The following is a 26,857-nucleotide window of genomic DNA, read 5'->3' as shown; positions in this document are numbered from 1 at the left end:
CCTGGTGTGGACTCCCCACCCCCCGGCCTGTTCTCCATGCTTCCCCGGCCAGGCCACGGCCCGTGCTCTCCACAGCCCAGCGGCGCCTCCAGGCACAGGACACCCAGCCCCATCAGTGCCCATAGCGGCGACCTACCTATACACGACCCACTCCGAGTTCTCCTCTGGCGTCTCGGGCATGTAGCCGGCCGAGTGCTGGCTCAAGTCCTCGGGGGGGTTGGGACGGTCATTTAGCTGTACACCTTCTGACTGCAGCAAGTGGACAGTGGCCTGCAAAGGACGTGTGCAGCCGGACAGGTCACAGGCGCATGGATCCAGCAGCAGTCACATGGTGGGGAGACCCTGTGAGGAGCCCAGGGCCTCTGCAGCCTCAGGTCCTCCCCTCGTGACACCCGCTCCCCTCCCCCCCACAGTGTCACTTCCCCAGAAAATAAATACTCCATCTTTTCAGAAAGAGGAGGCTCCTTTCGAGAGCAGCCCAGGCCGTGACCACAGCTCAGCACAGACATAGCCTGAGCGTCAGCACGTGCCCCACCAGCATCCAGTGTCCCTGTCACTTAAGTGCACATGGAAACACTACAGACTGTTGGGTCCACTGGGCACGGGCTTCAGGGACCAATGAAAGGCGGGTGGTGGCCTTGCCACCTGTCTCCCTAGGTTGACACCGGTTCCATCATTGGCTGCTGGCTCCCTGAGGACAGGGCTCTGCTCGGGTCATCACCATGTCCCCAGCTCACGGCACTGACACTTGGGAGGTGCTCAGGAGACTCTTATGGAATAAATCAGTGAGTGCTCAGGCCAGCTTACCCTGCCGACTCCCCAAAGAAACAACGGAAGTGGCTGCAAGAATTCTGAGTTACAAAATGTCACCACCCACGTCAGGCACGGGTGCCGTTGCTGAGACTCAGCCTGGGGCGCAGGGCCAGCCTGGGTCCACTTGCCCCGGCTGCCTGGGTCCCGCAAGCACGCTGTGGCAGCAGTGAGCTCAGGGAAAGGCCGGTGGACTGGTCCCCAGAATCACTCAGCCCGCCTGTGACCACGTCAGTCACAGGTGCCGCTTCTCCATGGCACCTCCTTCACAGACGTTTCAGTGTCGAGCAGCATGTGGACAACTGCAGCGACCGTCACCACGACTCCTATGTTATTTCGGACGATGTCACCCCTGAGACGCTATTTCTAAGTAACATGTACGTCACTCATCATACTGCATTTTGGTTTAAAGGTTTAGATTTTTGTCCTAGAAAATCTCACAAGAACCCACGAAAAGCTACCTAACCTACAACCCTATTTCAGGAGCAGGGGTGGGGCACTAGGGGAACAGTCCGCAGTGGTCACACATCCCCTTTTCTCCTCCCCATGGGGACGCGGCCACCGCCGAGGCTGAGGGGACGCCCACAGGCGGGCACTGTGTGCGGGACACACCTCGGCGGTGATGAAGGCCACCTCCGCGAGCTTCCGCAGCAGGCTGGGGTGTGCCGGCCTCTGCAGCAGGCACGCCGACTGGCTCCTGGTGTCCTGCCCCAAGATGTCCCTGCCCCGCTTCTTCCTTCCTGGAGAAACAGCAGCCTCAGACCTCGGAAAACCACCAAGGACTCCTGGCCGACTTGCCTGCTAGAGCCCCTCCCCAGCTCCGGGGACGGCGGCGGTCTCTGGGTGGTGGGCACGGTGCCCAGGAGGGTATGGAGGAAATCTCCCCAAGGGTGTGGGGACCCCGTGGGGTGGCAAAGCTGTCCCCTACTCCAGCCAACGTTCCCTACAGCATATTCTTGGTTTGGCTCATGGAGTTCTGCTCGCCAAGCCTGCCACACCCACACCCAGGCCTTCCCGGACCTCTCACACATCCCCAAGGACCTGCATGCTGGGTTTGTCCCCAGACCCAGTGCTGGTGGTGGGAGCCGGTCCCCTGCCCGCACAGGGGCTGCTCCACACTCAACCTCCATTGGGGTCAGCCCCTGCCCTCTGCCCACAGGCTCCCAGCACAGTGGCCTCAATTCTCTCACCCATAGCATGTCCTTTCCCCTTTCTGAGTCCCCTGACGACCCCAAAGTGACCTTGAAGGTCAAACGACACGATGGCACAGAGCCAGAAGCACAGAGGAAGCCCCTAATCGGCAATATGACCAGTGGTGACCCGTGACCACCAACACTTCATCATGGACGGTCTCGGCAGTCAGCGGCAAACATTTGCAAAACACCGTTCCAGCCAACAGCCCACTGGACTCATGTCCACGCGTGCTGACCCTTTCCGTCACTTCAGAACCCAGGCTGGCTTGCCCGTGCTGGGTGACCGCCCACTGCAGAGGCGCTGGCCCTGGGTTCCAGAGCCTGTGCAGCCCCGAGCTGGGTGCTCACGGGCGGGGCCCTGCACGCACCTTTCTTCATCCGCGATGGCTTCTTTGTGTTGACACTGTCATACAGCAGACAGAAACGGCTTGCTGCGCGGCACACGTCCCACACGCCCTGCTTCCGGGCCACTTTGGCGAGCTCCGCCCAAATCTGTATCCTGTTCACCAAAGACCCGAAGGAAGGAAACGGAACACAGATGGAGCAGGTGCAGTCAGAAATCACCTGGGACTGCTTGCGAGACAAGGCCACTGGTGGTTCTATCGTTTCCAGGTCACAAAGAGCGACCTTGAGACAAATCATGCTCACAGCCAGGGACTTTAGGCGGCAGGATGGCCAGGGGCAGGAAGGCCTGGTCCCTGGGCCAAGTGTGCGCCAGGCAGCCATTCCTGTCACTGTCATGACTGAGAGGTGCCCCCGGGGCAGGCCTCCCTGAGTCTGTCCCCAAATCAGCCAGTTCCCGCGACCGTGTCCTGGCCACACAAAGGGCCTGGCACTGGATGTCCTGCTGGAGTCTGGACAGTCCCCAGAGTGTGGATCCCGTGGGCCGGGCCTTGCTGCCTCATGGGCGATGGGACGTGTGTGCACCAGGCCCCCACAGAGCCGTGCGCCCCCTCCCGCCGGCCCTCACGTGGGACCCGAGCACATGGGCGCTCCCGCTGGCTGGGACTTTGCTGCGTGAGGCTGGCGCCTCCCGGTCCTCACCCACCTCTCCTTGTCATTCTCATTCCCCAAGCGCCGCAAGTGCCCGGCGGCTTTGTCCACGCTGATGCTGTGGTGACGGGCCTTCGCGAACAGGTAGCTGAAGCGGCCCCTGTTTTTCCCGGTGAAAACTGAGGACGCATAAGGAAACGCTTAAGGGGCCAGGCAACCTGAAGGGACTGCTCCCTGCCCCAGGGGACACGTGTGTCTTTGGGCTGCGGCCACAGAATCACAGCACCCCCTGGGCTCTGGACTCCGGAGGAATGTCAAGTGGCCCCTCACTGGGGCATTCTGGCCTTTTGATGGGAGTGAAGGCAAGCTGACTGTGCTTCTGCGTGTGGGAATCTGCCAGGGCTCTGGGAGCAGCGTGCTTCAGGGTCACCCGGTCACCCTGCCCTCCCGTCCGGCACCCACCAGGCCCTGCCCAACCCCTGCTGTCCACTCCCAGGCCGGGAGTTCGCTCTGTGCAGTGCTGGAGGCGCCTCCTCCTGGCATAGCCGCTCCGGGGACGCAGCAGGCCTGGGCCTGGGGGGGCCTCCTGTCCCTGGCAGGCCGTGGTCTTGGCACGTGCTGCCACCAGGCCGGCCCCCTGCCCTCTCAGCACAGCACGCCATCTACTTGCAGGAAAGCCGCCTGAAGACCCCTGGCCCAGCAGGTCCCCCAGCCTCCTCCCGCTGGGTTACCAGCAGGCGAGACCGCACACTGTGTGTGTGCAACGCGTGGAGAAGCACCAGGCGTGTTTCGTGGGACTGCTGACAGCCCGTGCGCCCCCCCTGCTCAGGATGTAAGCACAGGAGGCCCAGCTGTGCCCAGACTGAACGAGGGGTGAGGTGACAGGGGGCCCTGCAGCCGCCCAGCAGCTCCGAGGGTCACGCCCCACAGCTGTCTGCTCCCCACACAGCTCAGGGCTGTGGGAGTGAGAACGGCACCCACCTTTGGCCTCGTTCTCACTGTCGAGCACGATCTGGAAGGCGTCAGGGGCCAGGGCCAGGCCCGCGTCCACCAGCAGCGCCCGCTTCTTCCGTACGCTGTCCTTGGGGCCAGCTTTCTTGGCCTGTGAAGGAGGAGATGGGTGGTGAGCAGGAGGTCACTTCTCCAAAAGCATCTCGGCACCCGTCCGTCCTGGTTTCCATGGAGACGCTGTGCCAGCACCTGCTCGATGGCCAAGGTGGCCTTATCCTCGGCACGCCCGGGGCACTGGTACAGCAAGGTGCAGAGACGCAGCCGGCTCAGGGCCGAGCCCAGCTCCTCCCGGTAGAGGCCGCGGCCATCCAGTTGCACAGCCTTGTGCAGATGCTGCATGGCGGGTTCCAGCCGGTCCTCATCCTCGTCCAGCTGGGCCAGCTCCCTGTGCACTTGGCAGCGCAGCAGGGCCAGGAGGCTGCGGGCCGCGCGCAGCGTAAGGGACGGCAGCTGCCCCTGGCCTCCTCGCGCCCTTGGGGTCCCCCCTGGCCGTGTGAGGACCCCCACAGGGGGGCAGAGAGGAGGGTCCCGCAGGCTGCAGGAGGAGAAGCCCAGCTGGCAACAGCTGTTGGGACCGGGGCTGCAGGGCCGGGAAGCAGCAGGTCGGCTCCGGGGTCCGAGGCGGCGTGAGCTGCTGCGAGAGGGCAGCACATCCCATCCGTTGGTGCCATCTCACCCCATCACCCCGGCGAGGTCTCGCCATCGCCAACACGTGATTTTTGACTATGCGTGGAGTCTCCCCCGCTGAAACCTGGAGTCCCAGCTCTGCCCCCCGGTCCCATGGCTGAGGCCCAGGCACCCGGCCTGCTGTCACCTGTCATCTCCTGCTGCCACCTGAGCTGGGACCACAGGTGGCTGGGCAGGGTGGACACCCCGTGTCTGAGCAGGAAAACAGTGTCCTTAGAACCTTCTCCATCGACAGCACACGAGACCCAGTGTCAGGGCCCCACCCTGGACACAGCATTAGTAATCCCACAATTTGGGTGAACACAAGTCCTAAGGATGGTGCCAGGTGGGGACGGGACTGACGGGGGGGGGGGTCACCTCAAAGGCATGTCATGTCTGACCACTGCACTGCACACCTGAAACTGATATAATATTGAACGTCACCTATAATCAAAGGAAAACAAAGAAACGTTCTACCAGAAGCCTGAAATGACTCAGCAAGACAGCATCCACATTACTGCACGTGTGTCACTAGGACAGGAGCAGGGCATTGTGGGCAGGAGGGGGCACCGCCCAGCATCATGGATATCCCAACGGTGAATTCCGTGCTGCCCGACGGGAGCCAGGTTCCAGGACTCTGCCTGTAAGTCCAGGCTGCAGCCAGGCACAGGAGCCAGTGGGACGCGAGCAGGCCGGCCCCAAATCGTGCTCCTCTGGGCATGAGCCCGGAGTCCGTCACATGGGCGTCCTCGACACCAGGAGCCAGCCGGGCAAGCTGACACTTCACACATGACAGCGGTCTACACGGCAGAACAGCCCGTCTCAGGAACAACCTGGCAATCACTGGCTGGAGGAGAGGACGCGATGACGGGGGCGAGCAGAGCAGATGCCAATACTGTAGGAGAATCTGTGCCCACCAAAGCAGGGCGAACGGGGCCCACTGAAACAGGTCAGGCGCGCGTGGCCTCTGCGTTACTGTGCTTCCAACCGTGTGTGGTGAAACACGCTGCTCTGCCTGCCGACCGTAAAGCAGGACCAAGGACTCGAAGCCACCGATGGGGCACCGCCCCTGGGGAAGGGAACGCAGGACCGAGCCTGTGTTTGCCAGCTTGGCCTGGGAACAGCTTGCCATGGCACAGGGGGCAGAACACAGGCCCACGGTTCCAACGAGCTGCAATCCCCAGGTGGGGACCGGTGGGGAAGGGGTCGAGTTTAGCAGATAAATCCTTTAATGTAGATATTACAATACAAGTATAAATACATTAAATAACTGAAGGAAAACAACCCTGAGAGAACAGATAGAAAATCATATTGGACAAGTACAAACAGCAAAAAATGGAAATACTGGAACTGAAAAAACTACAATAACTGATATGAAAAATTCCTGGTTGAGTTTAACAGCAGATTGGAGAAGGCAGGAAAAAGTCAGTAAACCTGAAAAACAGATCAATACAAACAATCTAATCAGAAGAACAGATTCAAAAAGATTTTTAAAAATGAGCAGAGCTTTGGGCCCATGGGACAGTCTTCAGTGTTCCAGCACACGGGTTGCTGGGAAGGAAAGAGTGAGAATATGTATTGGAGGAAATAATTGCCCAAATCACTTCCCAAATCTGATGAAAACACCATCTTACACCTCGGGATGTCTCAGCTAACCGCAGGCAGGGCCGTCTTAAAGGCTCTGAGGAGAACCATCATCAAAATGCTGGAAACAGGGCCGGCCCGGTGGCTCAGGCCTTTGGAGCGCCGGGCTCCTAACACCGAGGTTGAGGGTTCGATTCCCACATGAGCCAGTGAGCTGCACCCTCTACAGCTAAGATTGTGAACAACAGCTCTCCCCCGAGCTGCGCTGCTGTGAGCAGCCAGAGGTCGGAGTGAGCTGCCAAGAGCAGCCGGTGGCCAGCGAACAATGGTAGCGCAAGGCTCCTGATACCGGCTTGAACAGGGGGAGGCGGAAGAGGAGAGAAAAAAAATGCTGGAAACAGAGTTAGACACCAACTTGGGAACGGAGAGGCGGCAAAAGACATGCGGTGCCCAGGAGAAGCTTCGAGTAACTCCTGACTCACTGTCAAAAACTACAAGGCCAGAGAAAAGAAAACCAGCTCTTCAGAGGGTTTAAAGAAGAAACATATCTGAATCCAATAACCAGTGAAAATATTCCTCAAAGCTGAGGGTGAGGTGAAGTCATTCTCAGATCAATAGAAGCAGAAATAATTCATTGCTGACAATTGTGCATTACAAGAAAAAATAAAGGGAGTTCTTCAGGCTGAACTAAGACCAGACACAGATTTGGATTTGTGGAGAAGAGCCAGTGGGACCGTCAAACAAGGGGCATACAGAGCCACTGTTTTTCTCTAGAATTTTCTTTAAAAACCACCGGCTGTTAAAAGCAAAATAACAACACTGTTAGATGAGGTTTATAACATATTTCGAAGCCTAAGATATGACAATAGCACAGAGAAAGTGGGTGGGTGAATGAGGTGTAATGTTACAAGGCTGTCACCTTGGAAGTGGAAGTGTCACCCATGGGCCTTAAGGTGCCAGGTGAGAGTCGTTACCAGCCTCACAGCAGCGTCCTGACCCAAGAGGTACGGCTGAGAAAGAAGAGGCCAGTACAGGGAACCAGAACACGGAAGGCGCAGAGCAGAACAGAAGACATTATGGAAACACAGAATGACATGCTGGCACAGTTCAAAACCACACTAAGCGCAAAGAGACCAAACACTACGATCACAAGACAGATTCCCGCACTAGATAAACAAGAAACACATGCCTTTCCAAGCTGTTACACCTGAAAGATGAACAGAGGAGGTAAGCGGGCTGAGGAGGGGGCTGGAGAAGCCGAGAGCATCAAACGCCTCAGGACGAGGGAGTCAGGCCCCCAGACAAGGGCCATCCCAGCGTGTGTGACTGGGTATCTGGAAACACAGGAGCAGAGCCGAGAGCCACAGGGAGTCAGGAGATGCTGACCGCTGAGCAGGGGCTCACACCCCTCTCTCAGGAATGGCTGGAAGCAGAAGACAAGAAGTCGGAGTCAGAAGACCCGAGCGCTGACACGAGCCCCCGAGAGGAACGATGGCTTCCTGAGCTTTCAGCCCCTACAGGGAGGAGGATGGCGTCAGCTCGAAAACCTTCCCACAGAAGCAACCACACAGCACAGCCCCAGGGCCCCGAGGCTCTCACTGGATCCTACAAAACCGTTAGGGAAGAAAACACCAATTCACAAAAAGTCCTTCAGAAAGCAACGGACAAAACACTTCCCGAGTTCCCAGCTCGGTTTTAACGTCAGCGTGACGGCCACGTCAAACCCACAGGCGTCACAAGGCAAGGACAGTACGGGCCCTCGTCCCCAGGAAGAGGCCCAAGGAGCTCTGCCAGCCCAGGAGAGGAGGCGCCACACAGAAGGTGGATTTCAGGGCGTGCAGAAGACGCCGGGGGCAGCACGCCAAGCGCACTCAGAGCCACTCTCGCGTTAAACAAGAGAAAAGCACACGATCATTTGCGAAGGGGCAGAAGAAACATTGGAAACATCCAACACCCATCCGTGACTAAAACACAGCTCAGCAAACGGATGTTTAAAATGTGTGCTTTCTGATGATATAGGAGCATTTGTGACAACATGGATGGATCTCGAGAGAATAATGCTAAGTGAAATAAGTCAGACAGAAAAAGCAGAGAACCCTATGATTTCACTGATATGTGGTATATAAACCAAAAAGAACAAGACAAACAAATGAGAAACAAAAACTCATAGACACAGACAATAATTTAGTGGTTACCAGAGGGTAAGGGGGTGGGGGGTGGGTGATGAGGGTAAAGGGGATCAAATATATGGTGATGGAAGGAGAACTGACTCTGGGTGGTGAACACACAATGGGATTTATAGACGATGCAATACAGAATTGTACACCTGAAATCTATGTAAATTTACTAACAATTGTCACCCCAATAAAATTAATTAAAAAAAAATGTGTGCTTTCTCTTGAATGCAATTATATCTCCATAAAATCGAGTAGGAAAAGAACCATCGAGAAAAAGAGGGCAACTAGAAGTTATTTCTTAAAATCAGTCAAATATGAAAATAAAATACAAGGATATTTTTGTGAATGAGAAATAAAGTCATTAAAATACAAAAGCTAGGCTAAAAAGAAGAATTAGAGAACCTGTAAATAAAAGAGAATTGATGGCATGGACGGCACCTGGGAGAGGACAGACTGTGAAGATAAAGGACGGGGACGTGAAGGCCTTGCAGTCCCGTCACACATTCCAGTGGGATTCCAGGAGAAACTGTTCACATGACAGACGGACGGACGGTGTGGGGAAGAGAGCCCCAGGACCAGCAGGAAATGAGCAGAACCGGGGCTCCGAGCTCCCCCCTGGCCCCCACCCCGACACCAGGCCCTGCGCCTCCCCTGCCGTGTGTGCCAGGCCTCACATGGGTGACAAAGCCCCTAGATAATCACAGGGCCGAGTGGCCATCGCAGCCCCCTGGCCCCTCCTCGCATTCTGTGCCCAAATCCCACGGTCTGGGCTGCCGTTGGCACCTGCTCTTTCGGGTGACCCTCCTGCCCACCCCCCAGCCTCCCTGTCACTGATTTCTCTCAGAAAGTGGAGTTAGGAGGCCACTCCCACACGCCTGCTCCCCTTGCAGGACTGGCCCGTCTGCTGGTCACTCTGCAGCACCCAACGCCCTGACATCCCCAACAGGAACAAAAACCAACCCAGGAACGAGGCTTCACCGCGTGGCCCCACCAAGGCAGCGCTCTCCAGGCCAAGCCCGCCTGTCCCTGCTCTCCAGCCCACCTGGCACCCCCCAGCCCCCAGCAGCCCACGACCCTCCCCCGACGAAGCCCTTTCTCAGCCAGCAGGTTCCACGTCCCGCCGCCGCGGCCCTGCCCTTTCCTTCTCAGCCCTTCGAGGCTCCCTGGGCCCACCTACCCCAAGGGGGCACTGCCTGGGGCCTCCTCCCTTTCTGGGGTCCCAAGTGACCTCCCAGGCCCTTCCCTTCTGGGCCCCCCAACTCCAGGGCCTGCAGCCGTCTCCAGGCCTCTCAGGCCAGGATCTCAGGAGGGGCCACGTGTCTCCTGCACCCTGTGCCCACCCCCGCTCTTCCCGGCTTCCTCCGCTTGGTCACCGGCTCTCACCTGCCACCTGCTCGCATCTACCCCATCACCTCTCACCTGGACTCCTGCCACCAGCTCATCCACAGACTGTTCCCAACAGCAGCAGAGCGGGCACTTGACAGCTGAAGAGCCGCCTGTGTCCCAGGCCCTCTGACGCCCACCACTACTTAGGGTAACGCTCTGACCAGCTCTGGACCTCGCCATCCACAGGGCTCCGCTCTGGGGCCCTCACTGTCCCCAGTGCCCAGTCTGGTCTCTGATGAGCTCAGCTTCTCCCTCCCTGGCCAGCTGGGGCCACCCAGCCATCCTCTCCTCCGCCTGTTGAGGGCCTTCTTAGCACTGTGGACGGCGCCTGTCAACGTGTGGAGAGCTGTGTGCACAGGCAACCACTGACTTTGGTGAGGGCAGGTAAGTGTGGGTGTGGGGAAGTGCAGGTGTGGGTAACCACACAGCAGGTGTCGTGTTGGTGTAGATGAAGGTGCAGCTCCAAGTGCAAGCACACACGTAGCTGTAGGGACAGCCACAGGCACAGATGTAGGTGCAGGCGTAGGTGTACACGGAAGTGCGTGGGTTGTTGTACCACCTCTCTGTCTCTGGGGCCCAGGTGCCTCGCCTGAGGCTGGCGCATGACCAGTGTGTGATGTGGGCAGAGGCACCGGCCCTGATGGCACTGCCTGGGGAGCCGCAGCACCCACCCTGCCTGGGGGCCCCCGGACACCAGGTGCGTGGACACTGGCTCATGGCCAGCTCTGGGCCTCGCCTGGGCCATGGCAGGTCCCTCCACAGGAGTTTGTGGAGCACGGTGACACTGTGTTGGCACTGGCTTTCAGAGGGCCACCCTGACGCCAGTTGTTTGTCTGCCCCTGAGTGGCAGGCCCAGGCTGGCCCGCAGCTGATGTGAGCAGGTGGTGAGGGCAGCCTGACCCTCTCAGGACAAACATGGCACTGTCGCTCCAGCAGCCACTCAAGCCCTCTTTATAGGCAGGTGGATTCGCCTGCTTGCATCACTTTTGGGGCAAATGTGTTGGATTTCACCCCTGTCCCTGGGATGGCCGCATCCTGCCCACGTGCCACCCATCTCTGAGGGCACCGCCCAGGACACAGACGCACGGGCTACCTGTCCACCTTCTCCAGGATGTCCGCGATGTTGGTCAGCGGCTTCCGCAGGTGATGCCGCAGGTTGTGCTGCAGCAAAGGGAGACACAGGTTCCACTGGGTCGCACACACCACCTGGATGACCCGGGGGTCGCCCAGGCGGGCGGCTCGCTGGAGCGCGACGTCCAGCCTCTGTATCATGCTCAGCTGTGCCTGCACAACAAACAGTGAACGGCAGCTGACGGCCGGACAGATGGACAGACAGACGGCCCGGCCTGACCTGAGGCCACGGTGGCCCCTGGGCGGCCCCCGATCCGGGGAGGCAGGGGGGTTAGGAGGCCACAAGTGGGCCAGGGCCCGTCTCAGATGGTCTGTGGACGTGGCCTGGGCAATCTTTTCTGGACGGGATGGCTTCCCTTAGAGGCACCTCCTTAAAAGGCTCTGCAGGGGCTGTGCACTCCGAGCCGAGCCTCTGTCCCATGAACCGACTCGGTCGGATCTGCTTACTTCTTGGTTTTGTGTGTTTCTTGGGGCCTATGCCCACTCCGTGTGTTACCCCAAGACCATGCACCCTCCCCAGCAGACAGGTTCTGGCCCGGGCACTCGGCGGCTTTGGACGCGGCCTCACCGCTCCCACGCCTGCCCAGGGCCCTCAGGGCTCCCCTCACGCTCTTCCTGGGTCTGGGGTCCAGCCCAAGCCTGGGATTCCCAAACCCGTGCCCTCGGCTGTTCGGACCAGTGGGCAAAGCCTCACGAACTGACTCTGCGGCCTCTGAGTTCTGCGGAGGGCACAGGCAGAGGGACCGGTCAACCCCTCCTTGTGCCACCACCATCACCACACACACACCGCGTCTGTCGCCATTTCACGATCAAACGCGGTGGCCCAGAGTTTTTTGTAAATCACCTTCAAACAACATTTATCTAGTGCCTACCGGGCACCAGGCACCAGCACATGGCAGGCCTCACGCGGTAATGACCTCATTCGAGAAGGTTCACGCCACTGGGGACAGTCACGCAAGCAAGTCCCACAGGCAGCGTTGAATGTGCCCGCTGAGGGCGTCGCCCCATCTCCGGGCAGAGTGTTCACAGCGCAGACACTGGCTGGATCCTCCCAGGCCAGGTGGTGACGTGGGACATGGGCAGCCCAGCACACGGGGGCTGCCGTGAGCGTTCCATGAGCCAATCCCAGGGAGGGCCCCCCTCGGCCCAAAATCAACACTAGTGGCCCAAAATCATTGTTTCAATACACTTTGCTCCACTTTTTAAACTGCAAAATTCTTATTAAAGAACCCTCTACAATGATCTCTGGATCGCTTTTCTGGGGCGGCTGCTGGTCCCGTCCTGCTGCCACACACACTGGCCTGAGAGTGAGGCCAAGCTCTCGTGGCCTCTGACACTGCAGCACCAAGAGGTGGCTAAGACAGCCGCCGCCTCTGTAACTACAGAGGCACGATTCCACACAAGCGCGTGGCTTCCAAACGGGGCGAGCGAGGAAGTGAGAGCAGCTGCAGCGAGCACACACGGCCCCCTCCCGGTGGGAGCCCTCAGGGCCTGCCCGCCCCATGCACCTGGGTCCCCGCTGCCCCCATCCCTTGCAGTGACCTCACGACCTCTCCAGAGGCCCTCAGGCTCCCAGGCCCGAGGAGGCCGACGGCCCTCCTCGCTATGGCGGGGTAACATGCCTTCCCGGACATGAGTCATGATGTCAAGAAGCCTCACAAGGGCATGGTGGCCCTGACCAAGGACAAGTGTCAGTGTGCGTGGGGGCAGGGCAGGCAGCTCTGCACAGGCCACAGGGCTCATCCAGCCCGGCCCTGGCTGCTGGCCCCCAACACGCCCACCACGTGGTCCTGGGAGCCATGGGGGACCACCCTCAGGGCGGCAGAGGGGCTGCCGGCTCATGTGCTGCCCTGGCCACTGCAGTTCCTGCCGAGAGGCTGTGCTCACAGGTGGGAAACTGAGGCACAGCCAGCTGGCCGTATGCCTGTCACATGGGAAACAGCAGCAGAGCCAGAGCCAGAGCGCGGCCAGCAGTGGGATCCCCGCACGCCCCCAGCACCCTGACATGTGGCACAGGCTCGGCTCTCCCAGGCAATCTGCGCCCAGCCTGCCCCGCGGAGGCCCAGGGCTTACCTCCACGACCGCTCGCGCGTAGGTGCTCATTTTCTTTTCAAGTCTCAGGGCTTCTAATTCGTACTCCAGGCATTCGATTTCAATCAGCGTGCCAGGACCCTGCAGACACAAGCATGTGTACAGACAGAAGCAATGCTTCACCTTCATTAACTCCGAAGACCGTTCACTTGTAGTCAATGTATTAGGCAGAAATTCCACAAATAAAAATCATAAGGAAACACAAAAATGTATTTAAAAACTTAAAATGTTTCCAACAGATGCAAAGGTTTGAGAAAGCTAAAACAAAATCGCTCTACCTTTTTAATAGAGGGGAAAGTAGTTCGTGTCAGTGGACACTGAGTTCTTAAGTAATTACACCAACTTCTCTGATTTGCTCTCTATGGTCAGGACGGGCGCCTGCAGGGAGGAGGCGGAGCTGCAGGCAGCAGCGGGGGTGTCTGGGCCGGGAGCTTCCCTTTTTATAAAACTGCTCGACTGTCTTCCAAAGGGTGGCGCCCTTTCCTCCGCCCGCAGCTGTGCACGAGAGCCCTTGTCTCCATCTGGGATGGCCGGCCCTTCACTGAACCCCTCTAGCAGGTGTGTAGTTGTGAGATTATGTGCAGACAGGTCTCTGCCCGGTTCCCAGCCCAGGGCTCCTAGCCCTTGTAAATCCCGAGGGACAGCAGCGCTTTGGGTCTGTTGAGGCGTCCTGGGTGGGTTCTGAGGGGACTGGTCCCTGGGAAGAATGGGCCATGGTCGGAAGCTGGCACTTTTCAGCTGGGACGGTTCTCGGGAGAAGGGAGAGGGGCTGGAAATGGAGTCAACGATCGACCATGCCTACGTGATGGAGTCTCCGTGAAATCCCAACAGCACAGGGTTCAGGGAGCTTCCAGGCTGGTGGACACCCCACAGCAGGCGGGGCGCCCCCAGCTCCACAGGGACAGAAGCCCCTGCACTCAGGACCCTCCCAAACCTGGCTCTGGACCCTCCATCTGGCTGATCACCTGTGTCCTTTAGCACGTGCTTTATGACATAAATAAAACAGTAAACGTACATGTTTCCTGAGTTCTTGGAGCCGCTCTAGCAAATCAATCAAACCCGACGAGCGTGTCCTGGGAACCCCCGATTTGCAGCCAAGTCAGAGACGCTGTGTGTAACCTGGGGACCTGCTACTTGCAATCGGCATCTAAGAGGAGGCCGTCTCGGGCCGAGCCCTTCACCTGTGGTCTGCCACTCTCTCCAGGCACTTAGTGGCACTGAGTTAAACTGCAGGACACAGCTGGTGTCACAGAACAGCTTGGTGTGGGAAGTCTCCACATTTTGGGGACCAGAAAGGTCAAGATGTGAAGTGTCCTGTGTGAAAATAGGGGAAAACACATGGGGTGGAAACGAGGTTTCCGCAAACACGGCACTGAACCTCGTAACGTGTGGGGTTCGGCATCCTTTCTTTGTGTATGTCCAGGGGGAAGGGTCCGTTCAGATCGTTTGCATTTTTCAGCTTGTTTTGTTTTCTTGAGTGTTTAGAGTTGTCATAGAATCTGGATACAGGCCTGTATCAGATACGAGATTGAAGACCTTTTCTCTCAGTATCTGGCTCGTACTTTTATTTTCTTAACAGTATCATTTAAAGGCAGTTCTTCACTTAATAAAGTTTAATTTCCCAATTTCTTCTTACACAGGTTGTGCTTCTGAAATCCTAATTTTTTGTCTGACCCTGGGTCACAAAGGTTTTCTTAGCCGTTTTCTAGAAGTTTTACAGTTTTGAACTTACATTTAGGTCTAGAATGCATTTTGAGTCCATGTCTGTGTATGGCGTGAGGTATGGTCAACGTTCATTTTTTCACGTGTGATTATTCGATTGTTCCAGCACCATTTTTCAAGAGACTATCTTTTACCCACTGAATGCCCCTGCACCTTTGTCAAAAAGCCCCTGACCACATGTTTGTGCGTCCACTCGGTCAGTCTGTGTGACTTTCTTTGTGCCAACGCATCACTGCGCTAACTGCAAGCCTTTGTAAAGAGTCCCAAGTCAGGCAGCGGCGTCCCCTGACACTGCTCTGCCTTCTCAAAGCTGATTTCAGCTGCTCTGAGCCCTTTGTATTTCTGTATAATTTTGAGATCAGTCAATTTCTAAAACACTTTTGCTGGATCTGGGGTGGGATTGCAGCCAGTTATCTCTTGAAAAGATGAAAATATTTGTTATATCTTTTCTTTTGAGTCATGCAGTTCCCTTCCTGGTTTTGTGTAGGTCCAGATTCCCACATCTGGTACCATCTTCTTTCTGGCTCAAGAATTTCCTTTAAAATTTCTTACGGTGTTAGTCAGACTCCTTCGGATTTTGTATGTTTCATTAATTTTTACTTTGCCTCTGATTTCGAAAGACGTTTTCCTGAGTATAGATTTTTAGTTGACAGCTTTCAGTCTGGTGCTTCAGAGCTGTTGGTCTTAGGTCTTTGGGCTCGTGTTGTTTCCAAGAAAAAGTCTGCTGTCATGCTTACTTGTGCTCCTCTTCACGACCATCAGATTTTGAGCCATTGTTTCTAAAACTATTTTTTTTCAGTTCCCTCCATTCTCTTTTCTCCCTCAAGGACTCCAACGACACACCCACCCATCTGCCTGAAGTTGTAGCACGGCTCATGCTGCACTGTATGTTCTTTCCAGTGTTTCTCCTGTTTCATTTTGGATAACTGAGCGACTGTACCTTCAAAAGTTGGCTAATATTTTCTTCTGAAATGTCTACTCTACCTTATTTTGTATTCAACTTTTTACAGAGCTATAACTCACAAGTAATTGTATATATCTAAGTGTAAGTGTGATGACTTGGTACATGTCTACGTGGTGGGATGACTGCCAGAATCACACAACTAACACATCCTCCACCTCTCACCACTTATTGTTTTCCTTCGGGTAAGGATGGTGAAGATTTACTGTCTCAGTAAGTTTCAAGGACACGACACAGCGTTGTCAACCACGGTCACCACGCCACATGCTGGGTCCTCAGAAACCCCCCACCTCACAAGGAAAGCTTGTCCCCTTTCCCCAGCACCTCACCTCTTCCTGCACCCTGGTCTGGGAACCACAATCCCACTGTTTCTCTGTCTGACTTCTCTCACTCAGCATATGTACACGTCTTCTTCAGGCATTTCTCGCCAGCGGACACTTAGGCTCTGGGAGTCACGCGGCAGTGAACACGGGGTGCAGACATCTGAGACCTGATTTCTCTGCTGTAGAACATGTTCCCAGAAGTGGAACTGTTGGATCCTACGGTGGTTCTGTCCAGTTTTTTGAGGAGCTTCCACACTGTTTTCCATATGGCTGCACCCATTCTCAGTCCCACCCGCAGTGCACAAGGGAGGGCCCCCCCCATAGCCCTGGCACCTGTTATCTGGCGTAGGAGCCAACGCCAGTTATCGCTCCTTTTTGATATGGGCCCCTCTGACAGGTGCGAGGTGACATGTCACAGCGGTTTCGCTTCGCAGCCCCCGATGAGCAGTGATGCTGAGCACCTCTTCATGGACCTGGCGGCCGTTGGAGTATCTTCCTTGGAAAATGTCTACTCAGGTCTTCAGCCCACTTCGTTCACTGGATTATTTGGGTGTTTTGCTACTGAATTATATGAGTTCCTTATTTTTTTTAGATAATAATCCCTTATCAGGTAACTAGCTGACTTGCAAATATTTTCTCCTCTGCTATAGGTCGCCTTTCCATGGCGTTGTTTCCTTTGCTGTGCAGACTTTTTAGTTTGATGTAGCTCTACTTGTTTAGTTTTGCTTTGTTTTTATATTCAAAAACTCATTGCCAAGACCAGTGTCAAGAAGCTTTTCCTCCAAGTATTCTTCTTTTGTAGGAGTTTTATGGTTGCCAGTCTTAAGTCTCTAAACTATCATGAGTGCATTTTCCCAACTGGTGTAAGATGGGGGGGTCCAATTTCATTCACCTGCAGTTAGATATCCAGTTTCCCTAACACTGTTTATTGGAGAGACGATCCTTTTTCCATTAGCTAACATATGGGATTTTATATGCAGGCTCTCAGTTCGGCTCCATTGGTCTCTGTGTCTGCTGTTATGCCAGTACCACGCTGTTTTCATCACTATAGCTTTGTAGGATAGTTGGGAAAAAGGACACGTGATGTCTCCAGCTTTGTTCTTTCTCAAGAATGCTTTGGCTCTTTCCTGGTTCCATACATGTTTTAGGATTTTCCTCTATTTCTGTGAGAAATGCCACTGGCATTACAGTGAATTCAGGTGTTACACTGAATCAGTAGATGGTTTGGGGCAGTATGGACGTTTTAAACATTTTGATTCTTCCAATCCAAAAACATAGAATATCTTTCCATTTCTTAGTGTCTTCTTCAGTTTCTTTCATTAATTCTTACATTTTTCAGTGCACAGATCATTCACTTCCTTGGTTCAACTTATTCCCAAGTATTTTGTTGTTTTTGATGCTATTGTAAACAGGACTGCTTTCTTCATTTCTCTTTCAGATAGCTGGTTGTTAGTGGACAAACACACAACCAATTTTTGGATGTTGATTTTGAATCCTGTAACTTTTACTGAACCCGCTCATTAGTTCTAACAATTTCCAGTGGAGTCTTTAGGGTTTTCTGTATTTTTCTGCGTTGGATAATATGTTCTGTAAATGTCCACTAGGCCCATTCAGTCTAACATGTAGTTCAATCCCAGTATATTCTCACGAGTTTCTGTCTGGACGATCTCGCCTTGTTGAAAGTGGGGTACTGAAGACCCCTACTATGACTGTGTTGCTGCCTACTTCTGCTTTCAGATCTGTTAATAGTTGCTTAATATACTTCGGTGCTCCAATGTTGGGTGCATATATATGTACAATTGTTATATTCTCTTGATGAATCCATCCATTTGTCATTATATAAGGACCTCCTTTGTCTTGTTACAGTTTTTGATTTACTGTCTATTTCCCCAGATAATGGGAATGGGGCCCATAAAGAACTCTGTCAAGTGCTTCAAATAGAGGCCCACCTGCTGTTTTCATCACCTGTGCTCTCTGGCCACCTGCACCTGCATCTGCACCCCAATCCCCTCCCCACTGACGATCACAGTCCTGTCCAAGTACCACCTGATTGTCAAGGTCCAAATTCAGTTTTGTTTCCTTTTTTAGAGTCATTTCCAGGTCAACATAACTATGAATGTGACTAACTGATTTCCCTTTTGCTAACCTGTATTTCTTACAGACCACACCATGTCATGGGCAGTCATCTTAGAGCTTCATTTGGTGGGAAATGCCTGCGGGTCAGCTGGCATCTGACACTCACAGGTAACCTGGGACTAAACACAGCAGACACTCAATGAAGACAGAGTGAAGTGACCCTCCAGCCAACGGTGGGACCGTCCAGCAAACCCCTCCTGTAACTCACTCACCCTGTGAACAGCCGCTCCTGTAACAGTATCTGCCAGGTGCCCTGCGCTACGCTCAGAACTGGCAGTGCCAGCTATAAGACTGCTCTGCAGAAGGGACCTTTCACAGTTTTTTAAGTAAAACACAAATAAACCTGAAGCATGCATTCTTATCAACTTCTGGGGGCATGTGAAATTTTCTTTGGAGGGCAATACTGTAACGTGCATTTTAAAATCTTAAAAGTGATAATTCCCCAGTAATTTCATGTCAATGAACTTATCTGAGGGAAAAATTCTAAATGCACATAAAAGCGTTAGGCACAAGATGTTAATTGCAGCCCTTTGTAATAAGCAAAAGAATAATAGGATTTAAATGTCCCATAACAGGGCTGGAGAGTAAGTTATGGATCATGAATAGTATGAAATATTGTGCAGCCCTTAAAGTCAGTTGTATAAAACAGCTGGTGGCAACACGGGCCAGTGCCTATGACAACAGGAAATGGGAAAGAGCGGTGTACAAAACCCACATCTCATGTGGGAAACGCGCATAGAAAAGATGGGAAGGAAGCGAGGCAATGACACAGATTTGGGCCCTGTTGTGGGAGAGGCGGTTCCAATTCCACTCCCTTTCTTTTCCCTTTTTGTACAGGTGACCATGAGCAGAGACTGGACACCCACAGTCACTGACCACTTACCTCACTGTCAATTTTCTTCAAGTCTGAGAGGCAGCCAGAGGAGACCTCCTCACATTTCAAGGTCAAAGAAAGATGAGCTAATTCAAAAAGCAAAAGGATTCTGGAAACAAAAAAGCAAAGCAATAATGGATCAATAGGGGTGATGAGAAGACACACCTGTCTGGTAGAATAAGCATTCAGACCAGAGGCAGGGAACCCAAATAAGACACAGCCGCGATCCTGCGGTGACGGCCCCAAGCCCAGCCTCCTCCAGCCCTGACACGGGATGTAGAGAGACTCACGCTGCGGCCGCTGGGCAACCGCTCCTCTCCTCTGCCCTCAGGGGAGGCGAGCACAACCCCCCCCACCCCCCCACCCCTCCCCACCCCCCACCCTCGCATAGCAGCTCAGAGAGTGGGTGGGAACACGGGGACAGACTGCATTTCCTGACTCAACGCCAGGTGACGAGCATCTGGGGACGTCACCAAGAGCATGCGCAGTCACCAATCAGGGTCTTGGTAGAAATCGATGGGCCGATGCTAAAATGTATATGGAAATGCAAAGGCCCTACAATGGCCTAAGTAAGCAACTCTGAAAGAGAGCAAAGAGGAGTTCCAAAGGAACTGTCAGACGTCACAGAGCACAGGGACAGGGCAGTGCCCTGGGCGGCATTAGCCAGGGTTTCAGCTGCGACCACTGACACCTGGACCAGCTAACTCTCTGGGTGGGGAAGAGTTGTCCTGGGCACCAAGGGGCGTTCAGCTGCAGCACGGGTGGCCAGCCACTAGATGTCCCACTGGTGCCACCAAGCATTGTCTCCAGACACAGCACATGTGCCTGGAGGAAAGTCCAGCCCTTTCTGCCTTTTCCTAAGTGTCAGTCTTAACTGGAATGCAAATGGCCTGTGTGTTGTGTCACCGCCCTCCCCTCTCTCTGCGTTGGGAAGCATATGGACCCTGGGCTCCCCACGGTCCCAGCCTCCCTCATCCCCCACCCACACAGCCCCAGGGACCAACAAGGGCCCTGGCAGGTCAGGCCCCCATCTGCCCCCTGCCCTCCCTGAGCTCCGACCACTCAGCCTCCTACATAGATGAGAAGGGAGAGCCCCCGTGAAGGTACAAACCCCCGGCTTCCCATCCTTTTTGGTTTACACAACAGAAAACTTTTCCCACCCCAGAGGCGTCAGAAGCTGGGCCCCTCCCAGAGGGTTGGGCTGAGCCTGCCCCCCCCGCCCCCCCGCCCCCCCCCAAGCAGAGGACACACCCTCTCTTCCAGGCCCAAGGAGCAGTCACCACCTGCTGACTGCACACGAAGCCATGAGCAAACTTAACTGTGCAAATCACGAGCTATTCTGCATCCTGTTTGGCCACGACACACAAAACTACAAGTTCTGACAGACGTGGGGCCGCAGACACTGGAGGGCAGGGCCTTGGCGGGCACCTGGGCACAGGCTGGTTCTCAGAGCAGGTCGGGGAGCAACCCACGTGCAGTTTCTGGGCTCACCTGACAGCGAGACCCCCAGAGGAGCTCCCAGCCATGACAGAGGACACTGGAGGCCAGGCCGAGCGTGGCCCGCTCTCAGAGAAACACACGTGTATGCATGCATTCACACACGCAAAGCATGTTCCTGACTTCCCAGAGGACCCTCGTCGTGGAAAAACACTCCATGACGCAGAAACATGTTCCCAATTTATGTGGGGAAAGCAGTTGAAAGTCATGTGATGATAATTCTGAAAATGTACACTGATGCTATTTTCAAACTTTCTACAATAACTACATGTTAAATTAGAAATGAATAAAACAATGAGAGCCATTAAACATACGTATGTATACAACGCCTGGCCCGTGAAATCTGTGAACATTGACGAGCAATGGAGAACTCACATGTGAAGTGACAACATGTACAGGAGATGCCCTTGTGCGCCCTCCCCTGCAACCCAGCTGCAGACGACTCAGGCCCGTGACCCTGGGCCCCACGTCCGTGCCTGTGTGACACTCTTCCTTTGGGGACCTGCTTCTGAGCAGCAGGAAACCTCCACGTTTAGCAGACGCCACCTCTCTCCTTAGGCCACAACACTCTCGGTTTCCAGTGCTACCCAACTGTCCTTTACTCGCTTTGCTACAGCAAGCTGCCCCCTGGAGAGCTTGCCTGGCCACCCAGGTGAGCCTTGGAAGACAGCCCAGCCCCACTGACACCGTGAGGACGGCAGCTGCGCCGGGAGGCCTGTCCCAGACACCACGAGACAACCAACGTGACTGTGTCAGCGTCTGTCTGCACCCCCCAGTCACACTAGGCAATCAACGCTCCCCATGTCAGTTTCTAGGGCTGCTTACCACAAACTCGGGGGCTTAAAATGACAGAAGTGTGAGTGCTCACAGTGTGGAGAGAGTTTCCACCTCCAGGAGTCTCCGGGCCGCGCTCCCTGCGGAGGTCCCGGGAAGGGAACACACACGGTGCCCCACTGCAGCCTGGCCGGCACCCCATGCCCGGCTCACTGCTGTCTCCCTGTTGGATGGCCTCTCCACTGAGCTGAGTCTCTGTGTCTCTGATTCTCCCTCCTTGTAAGGGCCCAGCCTACTCCACTCTGACCTGAGCTTGATGACTCCTGCAAAGACCGAGCTCCAAACAAGGTCACATCTGCAGGCAGCGAGGTCCGGGCTTCACTACATCTTTAGGAGAAACAATTCAACCCACAACACCCCAAATCAACTTTTAAATGACAAATGGAAAAAACATCCAAAACAACAGGCACAAGGCCCATGTTCCTTGTGTCTGGAGTGCAGAGAAGTTGAGAAAATCACCGAGAACTGTAAAGACAAGTTGTCGGAAGTGCAAGTTCAAGGTCCACGCACAGCTGAGCACTGCGCCCGCCAGTGACGACCACAGATACGCAGAGAGAACCAAAGCAATGCGGTCATGTCACCCACCGATCAACGGGTATGTGTCCTTCCCTGCTCTTTTAAATAAACACACACGAGGACGTGACAGCTGCTGGGTCGGAAGCCAACCTGTCACCTCTGTGCGAATAAACTAGGAGGACATTCCAGACTCTTCCGTTGGCCTCTGGCTTAGCTTCCCACTTGCAGGAATTCAATCCAGGATTATCATAAATCCCAGTAGTGTCAGAGGGTGCAGAACGCACAGAATTAAAAAGTTAGAATGCTTGGGGAGAAAAAACGCTTGTCTTCCACCTGCGGAAATTGTGCTGTTATTCAGAAGGGGGTGAGATCTTGCAAGAACTTGAAAAGGACTTCTGCCAGAAGTTAAATCTGACTTTAAAAGTACAATATGAAGTCACACATCACAAGTGCTCCCCACACAGAACAAAACTCAGGACACAGAGGCCTGGAGGAAACGCATGGGAACCCCCCACGGCTGGCGCTCGGCAGGGGCGTGATGAGTGCTTTTTATATTTCTCACGTTTTCCTGTGCTTAGCAATTTTATGCAGTGATTATGTATCTGTGAAAGTGGAAAACATAAACACTTACTTTTCCTCTCTGATGGAAGGGAAGTGCTGGTCATCGCAATGACCTAACTCTTTATAGGTCTTCTTCAGAATTGCGTTGACGTCTTCAGGTAAATCATTTTTATCCAATTTTCTAGAATTAATTCAAACATCAAGTAACCAAAAACTCCTGTCAGGTTTATTCAAATTATCCTAAAACAAACTCTCAGTCTATGAGCCTGTGTTTCCCTGACAGAGGCCTAAAATAAATCCACCTCGTTTCTCTCCTGCACTCTCTCAAACGACTTGTCACACGCCTGTCTCTGCCTCACTCCAGGGACAGCTTTCTCCCTCCATTGCTAAGAGTGACAACAGCCCAGGACACTGCACGAGACCGTCTGCCAGACCAGCTGCCCACCAGGCCCACCTCGTGGGGACCCCGGGCCCTGGCCACTCCCCGCTGCAGGACTGGGGCCACGGCCTCCCTCTGCACAGTCCCCCAGCCCCTCTCCCTCACTGGCGTCCTCGCTCTCTGTCCCCTCTCCCACAGCATCACGTCTCTGCCTGGGGACAATCCCTTTTCCCATTCGCTCTCACCTACCAGCCAAGTCTCAAGGCTCAGCTGGCACCGCCTGTCAGAAGCACCGCACAAGGCTGGGGCCTCGCCCAGAACCACTCTGCACAAGTGGAAGCCGGCGGGGCACAGCCACACCCCCGTACAGGACACTTGTCACCCGCCCAAACCACCTACGCTTTCAGCACACTCATGTGGAAAGTGACGGACAGGCTAGTGGAAGTTTTCTTTTCTTCTTTTAACTGAAGCTCATCCATTAATTCATGTTGTACCTGTTATAAAATGGAACAAAATATCAGTTCAGATTTAAGCAAATAATTAGGTAGAGATGCAGATACTGTGTTTGACTGTTCATTTGCAAACACTCCTCCTTTAACTGTAATATTCGTAATTAACAAGCATCTTTTCATTAACTATGTTCATTATTTAGCTTTTCATATATAACTTGATTTCCTTTACAGAAAAATGAATAGATTAGGAATGCGCGTCTCACAGTTGTTATGGTAACCAACTTTACAAATTTTCTGCTTTTGTAAATTCAGTGTTGTCCCAAAGGAAATAAATATTCAGTCACAATGAAGAACTAGTTTCTGTCTTGCTTTCTTCATGCGTGTGTTTTGTCCCTCCACAGGTGGACCTGGTGGCTGCCCTTACACGTCATTGTCGGAACAATGACAAGAGACCGCCTCCTTCCATCGGTGCCTACTCACCATGATGGCAAACACCTGGCGGTACCTGTGTGGCACGTGGGCCTTTATGAAGGGCGCGGCCGTGGCACACAGCATGGCGGCCTCGTCTCTCCTGCCCGCGTGGAGGTAGCAGTCCAGCAGCTCCCTGGGGGACAGAAACAGTGGATGCAGAGCCCTGAGGAAATCCTTGCCTGCTGCCCACATCTAATGAGCAGGTATTGATGCTTTCCTTATTTTCCTGTTTCGCAAACTTCAGGAACATACAGGCTGGGCCAGCTCCTTACCCCATGCCTGCAGTCTGCTCCCCAGGGAAGTAACGACATGGGACATTTGAAAACAAGCACGTTTACATGTCTTTTCTGTTAAAGGTGATCCACGTGGGCACAACAGGAGAGAAACACCTACAGATTCCAGCTTCCAGACAGACCCTGTGGGTCCTCCGTGCAGATGGACGCCAGCCTCTGGCCTGCACACTGTGCTCCGCAAATAGAAAAACAGTCGGACAGGCACCATTCGGTGCCCTTGGGTTAGGGACCACCTGCTGAGTCTGTCACAGTGGCACCTCAGGCCATCCCTGGAGCGATGTGCGGGGCGCCCGCTCTGCCCAGATTTCTGCTAACACTCTCCTAAGGTAACAGCGCACTGAACTGAGCTTTAAACCAGAGCTGGGACTCTGACACAGGCTCACATTTCCTGTGCTTTGAGTGGAAACAAGCGTCCTGTTGGACACCCATACGATTGGGACATTGTGACATCGTCCTATAGAGTCCAGGCCTGCACAGGAAAGGCCCCTGGGGGACGGACCCCCCACACTCACAGCATGAGCTCGGCCCGCCACTCTGTGTCCTCCTCCTCCGACTGATTTAACACATTCACGATCTGGGAGAGGCTGGCGATCAGGTGGTGAGAGTAGCCAGGCTTGAGGAAGGGCCTCGCCATCCGCCAGTAGAGGACCGAGGCGTTAAACACCAAGAAGTGATACCTGTGGCACAGGCCAGACAGGACATCTGAGAGCCGGTAGGCGCCCAGCCACCCTGCCCTCTTCTGGAGTCCCCTAGGCCAGAAGATGGCAGCAGCCTCCTCGGATACATATGGTCCACACTGCATGAGAACATGCAGTGCCCTCCAGGGAGCACCAGGGGCGCCTGCGCAGATGGTGCCCTGGTTCTAGCTGGGCCACAGAATCCTGATCCCAGATCGGAGACCTCTTCACTTATTCAGTCACTGCACAAAGAGATCACCTCCCTATGAAAACACACCTCTGAGCAAGGACCCCTTTGGCTCCCAAGGGACAGACAAGAACAGGAAGGTGCAGGAGGAATCAAGGAGGGCTTTCTGGAGGAGGTGACCCAGAAAGCAACCAGGAAACAGCCAGGAGAACAGTAAAGGGAAAGAGGACTAGGTAGGTGGAGAGGAAGTGCCCAGTGTTGAGGGAGGGAGTGGGGCCACTCCTCAGAAGCTGGCCTTTCTCCTGACTGCTGCAGGCAGCCACCTGAGGAGGTGAGGATGGGAGCACAGGGGCTGGCTCTCCTCCTTCTCCAGGCCTCTCTGGAGGGGCTCTGCCTTTAGGACCCACCCCAGGTGTCTGGCTGGCCATTAGATGGTAAGCACTGCTAATCACCACATCACACAGGCCGCTGACCGTGAGACAAGGCTCCTGGGCCCCATCGGACAGTCTGCAGCTACCCCAAAACCCCTGGCATGCAGCAGCCTGTGGGCCACTCCCCAAGGATGCCCACCACTCTGGCTTCATGGCTGCAGGGTACGGTCCCCTTGAAACACCCACTGTCCTCAGAACCTTTGGTGCAAGGCCACCAGCTTCCACATCTGCAGGATCTCACGGAGGGAGGGGCTGGGGGCTGGGCCCTGCATCCAGCACCTATTACAGGGCCAGCCAGAGAAGGCCGCAACTGCAGGTAGTGGGGAGCGAGTGAGGGACGTATGCTCACGTCCCTGTAAGTGTTGTGCCCTGTTAAACAGGTTGTGCTGATAGCAGTTTGCGTGCAGGCTTAAGCATCCGTAATACCACTGCTAATGAAGCAAGCGTAGTGAAGTGGAAACCGTGCTGGACTGCCAGCCCAAGCACCTCCACACCCCTGAGACCTTGGCCCAGGCTGTGGCCATGGGGAGGACAGGCCTGTGGGGGGGCAGCACAGGGAGGGAACCAAGATGCTGAACCCTGAGGGGCCGGGGACGGGAAAGGAGACACCCAGAGGGGAAGCTGTCCAAGGTCACTGCAGATCCCAACAACCGCTGAACGGAAGGGAGGAAGCAGCTAAGGCGCCTGTGCAAGGCCCCGCTCTACGGCGGAGGCCTGCGTGCACGACCACAGAGGACAGACCCTGAGTGTGCAGAGACCCTGCCAGCAGGTCCTGATCTGGTCTGCCCCCGGGGATGCGGGGCTGGGCTTACCTCGGTTCCCCTTTCGCAAAGTTGATCACCTTCATGTACTGAGTCACGCAATTTTCAAATTCCTCCTAAAACCACACAAAGAACGCACAATCTAACTGAATTTGCCGCTGAAACCCCAAGCACTGCTCCCGGCCCCTTCCGTGACCATCTCAGCCTCAGTGGGGTCGGGCCTGGCAGCCCTGAGTGCACAGTGGGAGGGGGGCAGCGGGCGGGCCACAGCTGCGTGGGCTCTCGGGCAACCTCGGCCTCGCTGCCAGCTCAAGGGCGGCTGCTCTGTGTGTGACGTCCAATGACACCAGTGCTGAGCGAGACACCGGAAGTTCCACATCCCTGAAAATGAATCTGGTCACATAACTCTCCATGAAAAATACTTTTATGGAGTACAGCATAGGGAACAGAGTCAATGGAATCATAACAGCTGTATGATCTCAGAAGGGTAGTAAATTGGGGGGATTATCACTTTGTGAGGGGTGTAAATGTCTAGTACATTGTTTTCTTACACCTGAAACTAACAAAAAACTTACAAAAGGAAAATTAACTGGGGAAAAATGAAAAATACTTTTAGATCTGTCTAGCCTGACACAACTTTGGAAGGGGGGTGAAATAGTAACCGTTGTGATACAGAATTCTGAGGAGAATCAGGGTGGCCTCAGGGGAAAAGTTCTAGTAGGACAGACCCAATCGGTTCA

At 54.7% G+C, this 26,857-nt stretch overlaps 1 protein-coding gene across 5 annotated transcripts in view; it reads right to left on the bottom strand.

Annotated features, from left to right (window-relative positions):
• The window catches only part of CFAP46 (cilia and flagella associated protein 46), an 88,670-nt gene that overhangs the window by 60,654 nt on the left and 1,159 nt on the right, over positions 1 to 26,857 (bottom strand). For all 5 annotated transcript variants that reach the window (XR_013994987.1, XM_081074304.1, XM_081074302.1 and 2 more), the window contains exons 4-17: positions 26,169 to 26,233; positions 24,574 to 24,738; positions 23,778 to 23,901; positions 23,245 to 23,339; positions 22,537 to 22,647; positions 19,068 to 19,167; positions 13,025 to 13,123; positions 10,914 to 11,104; positions 4,197 to 4,425; positions 3,978 to 4,098; positions 3,052 to 3,175; positions 2,372 to 2,502; positions 1,423 to 1,550; positions 137 to 270 (exon numbers count right to left, since the gene is read on the bottom strand). Coding sequence is in view for 4 of the 5 variants with exons in the window: in XM_081074304.1 (XP_080930430.1) it covers positions 137 to 270; positions 1,423 to 1,550; positions 2,372 to 2,502; positions 3,052 to 3,175; positions 3,978 to 4,098; positions 4,197 to 4,425; positions 10,914 to 11,104; positions 13,025 to 13,123; positions 19,068 to 19,167; positions 22,537 to 22,647; positions 23,245 to 23,339; positions 23,778 to 23,901; positions 24,574 to 24,738; positions 26,169 to 26,233 (1,817 nt within the window). In the remaining variant the exon portion in view is untranslated. The remainder of the gene's footprint in view (positions 1 to 136; positions 271 to 1,422; positions 1,551 to 2,371; positions 2,503 to 3,051; positions 3,176 to 3,977; positions 4,099 to 4,196; positions 4,426 to 10,913; positions 11,105 to 13,024; positions 13,124 to 19,067; positions 19,168 to 22,536; positions 22,648 to 23,244; positions 23,340 to 23,777; positions 23,902 to 24,573; positions 24,739 to 26,168; positions 26,234 to 26,857) is intronic.

This window comes from Rhinolophus hipposideros, assembly GCF_964194185.1.
Source record: "Rhinolophus hipposideros genome assembly, chromosome: 15".
Classification (NCBI taxonomy): Eukaryota; Metazoa; Chordata; class Mammalia; order Chiroptera; family Rhinolophidae; genus Rhinolophus; species Rhinolophus hipposideros.
Note: the sequence above shows the minus strand (reverse complement) of the source record. Positions and strands in the feature narration are given on the sequence as shown.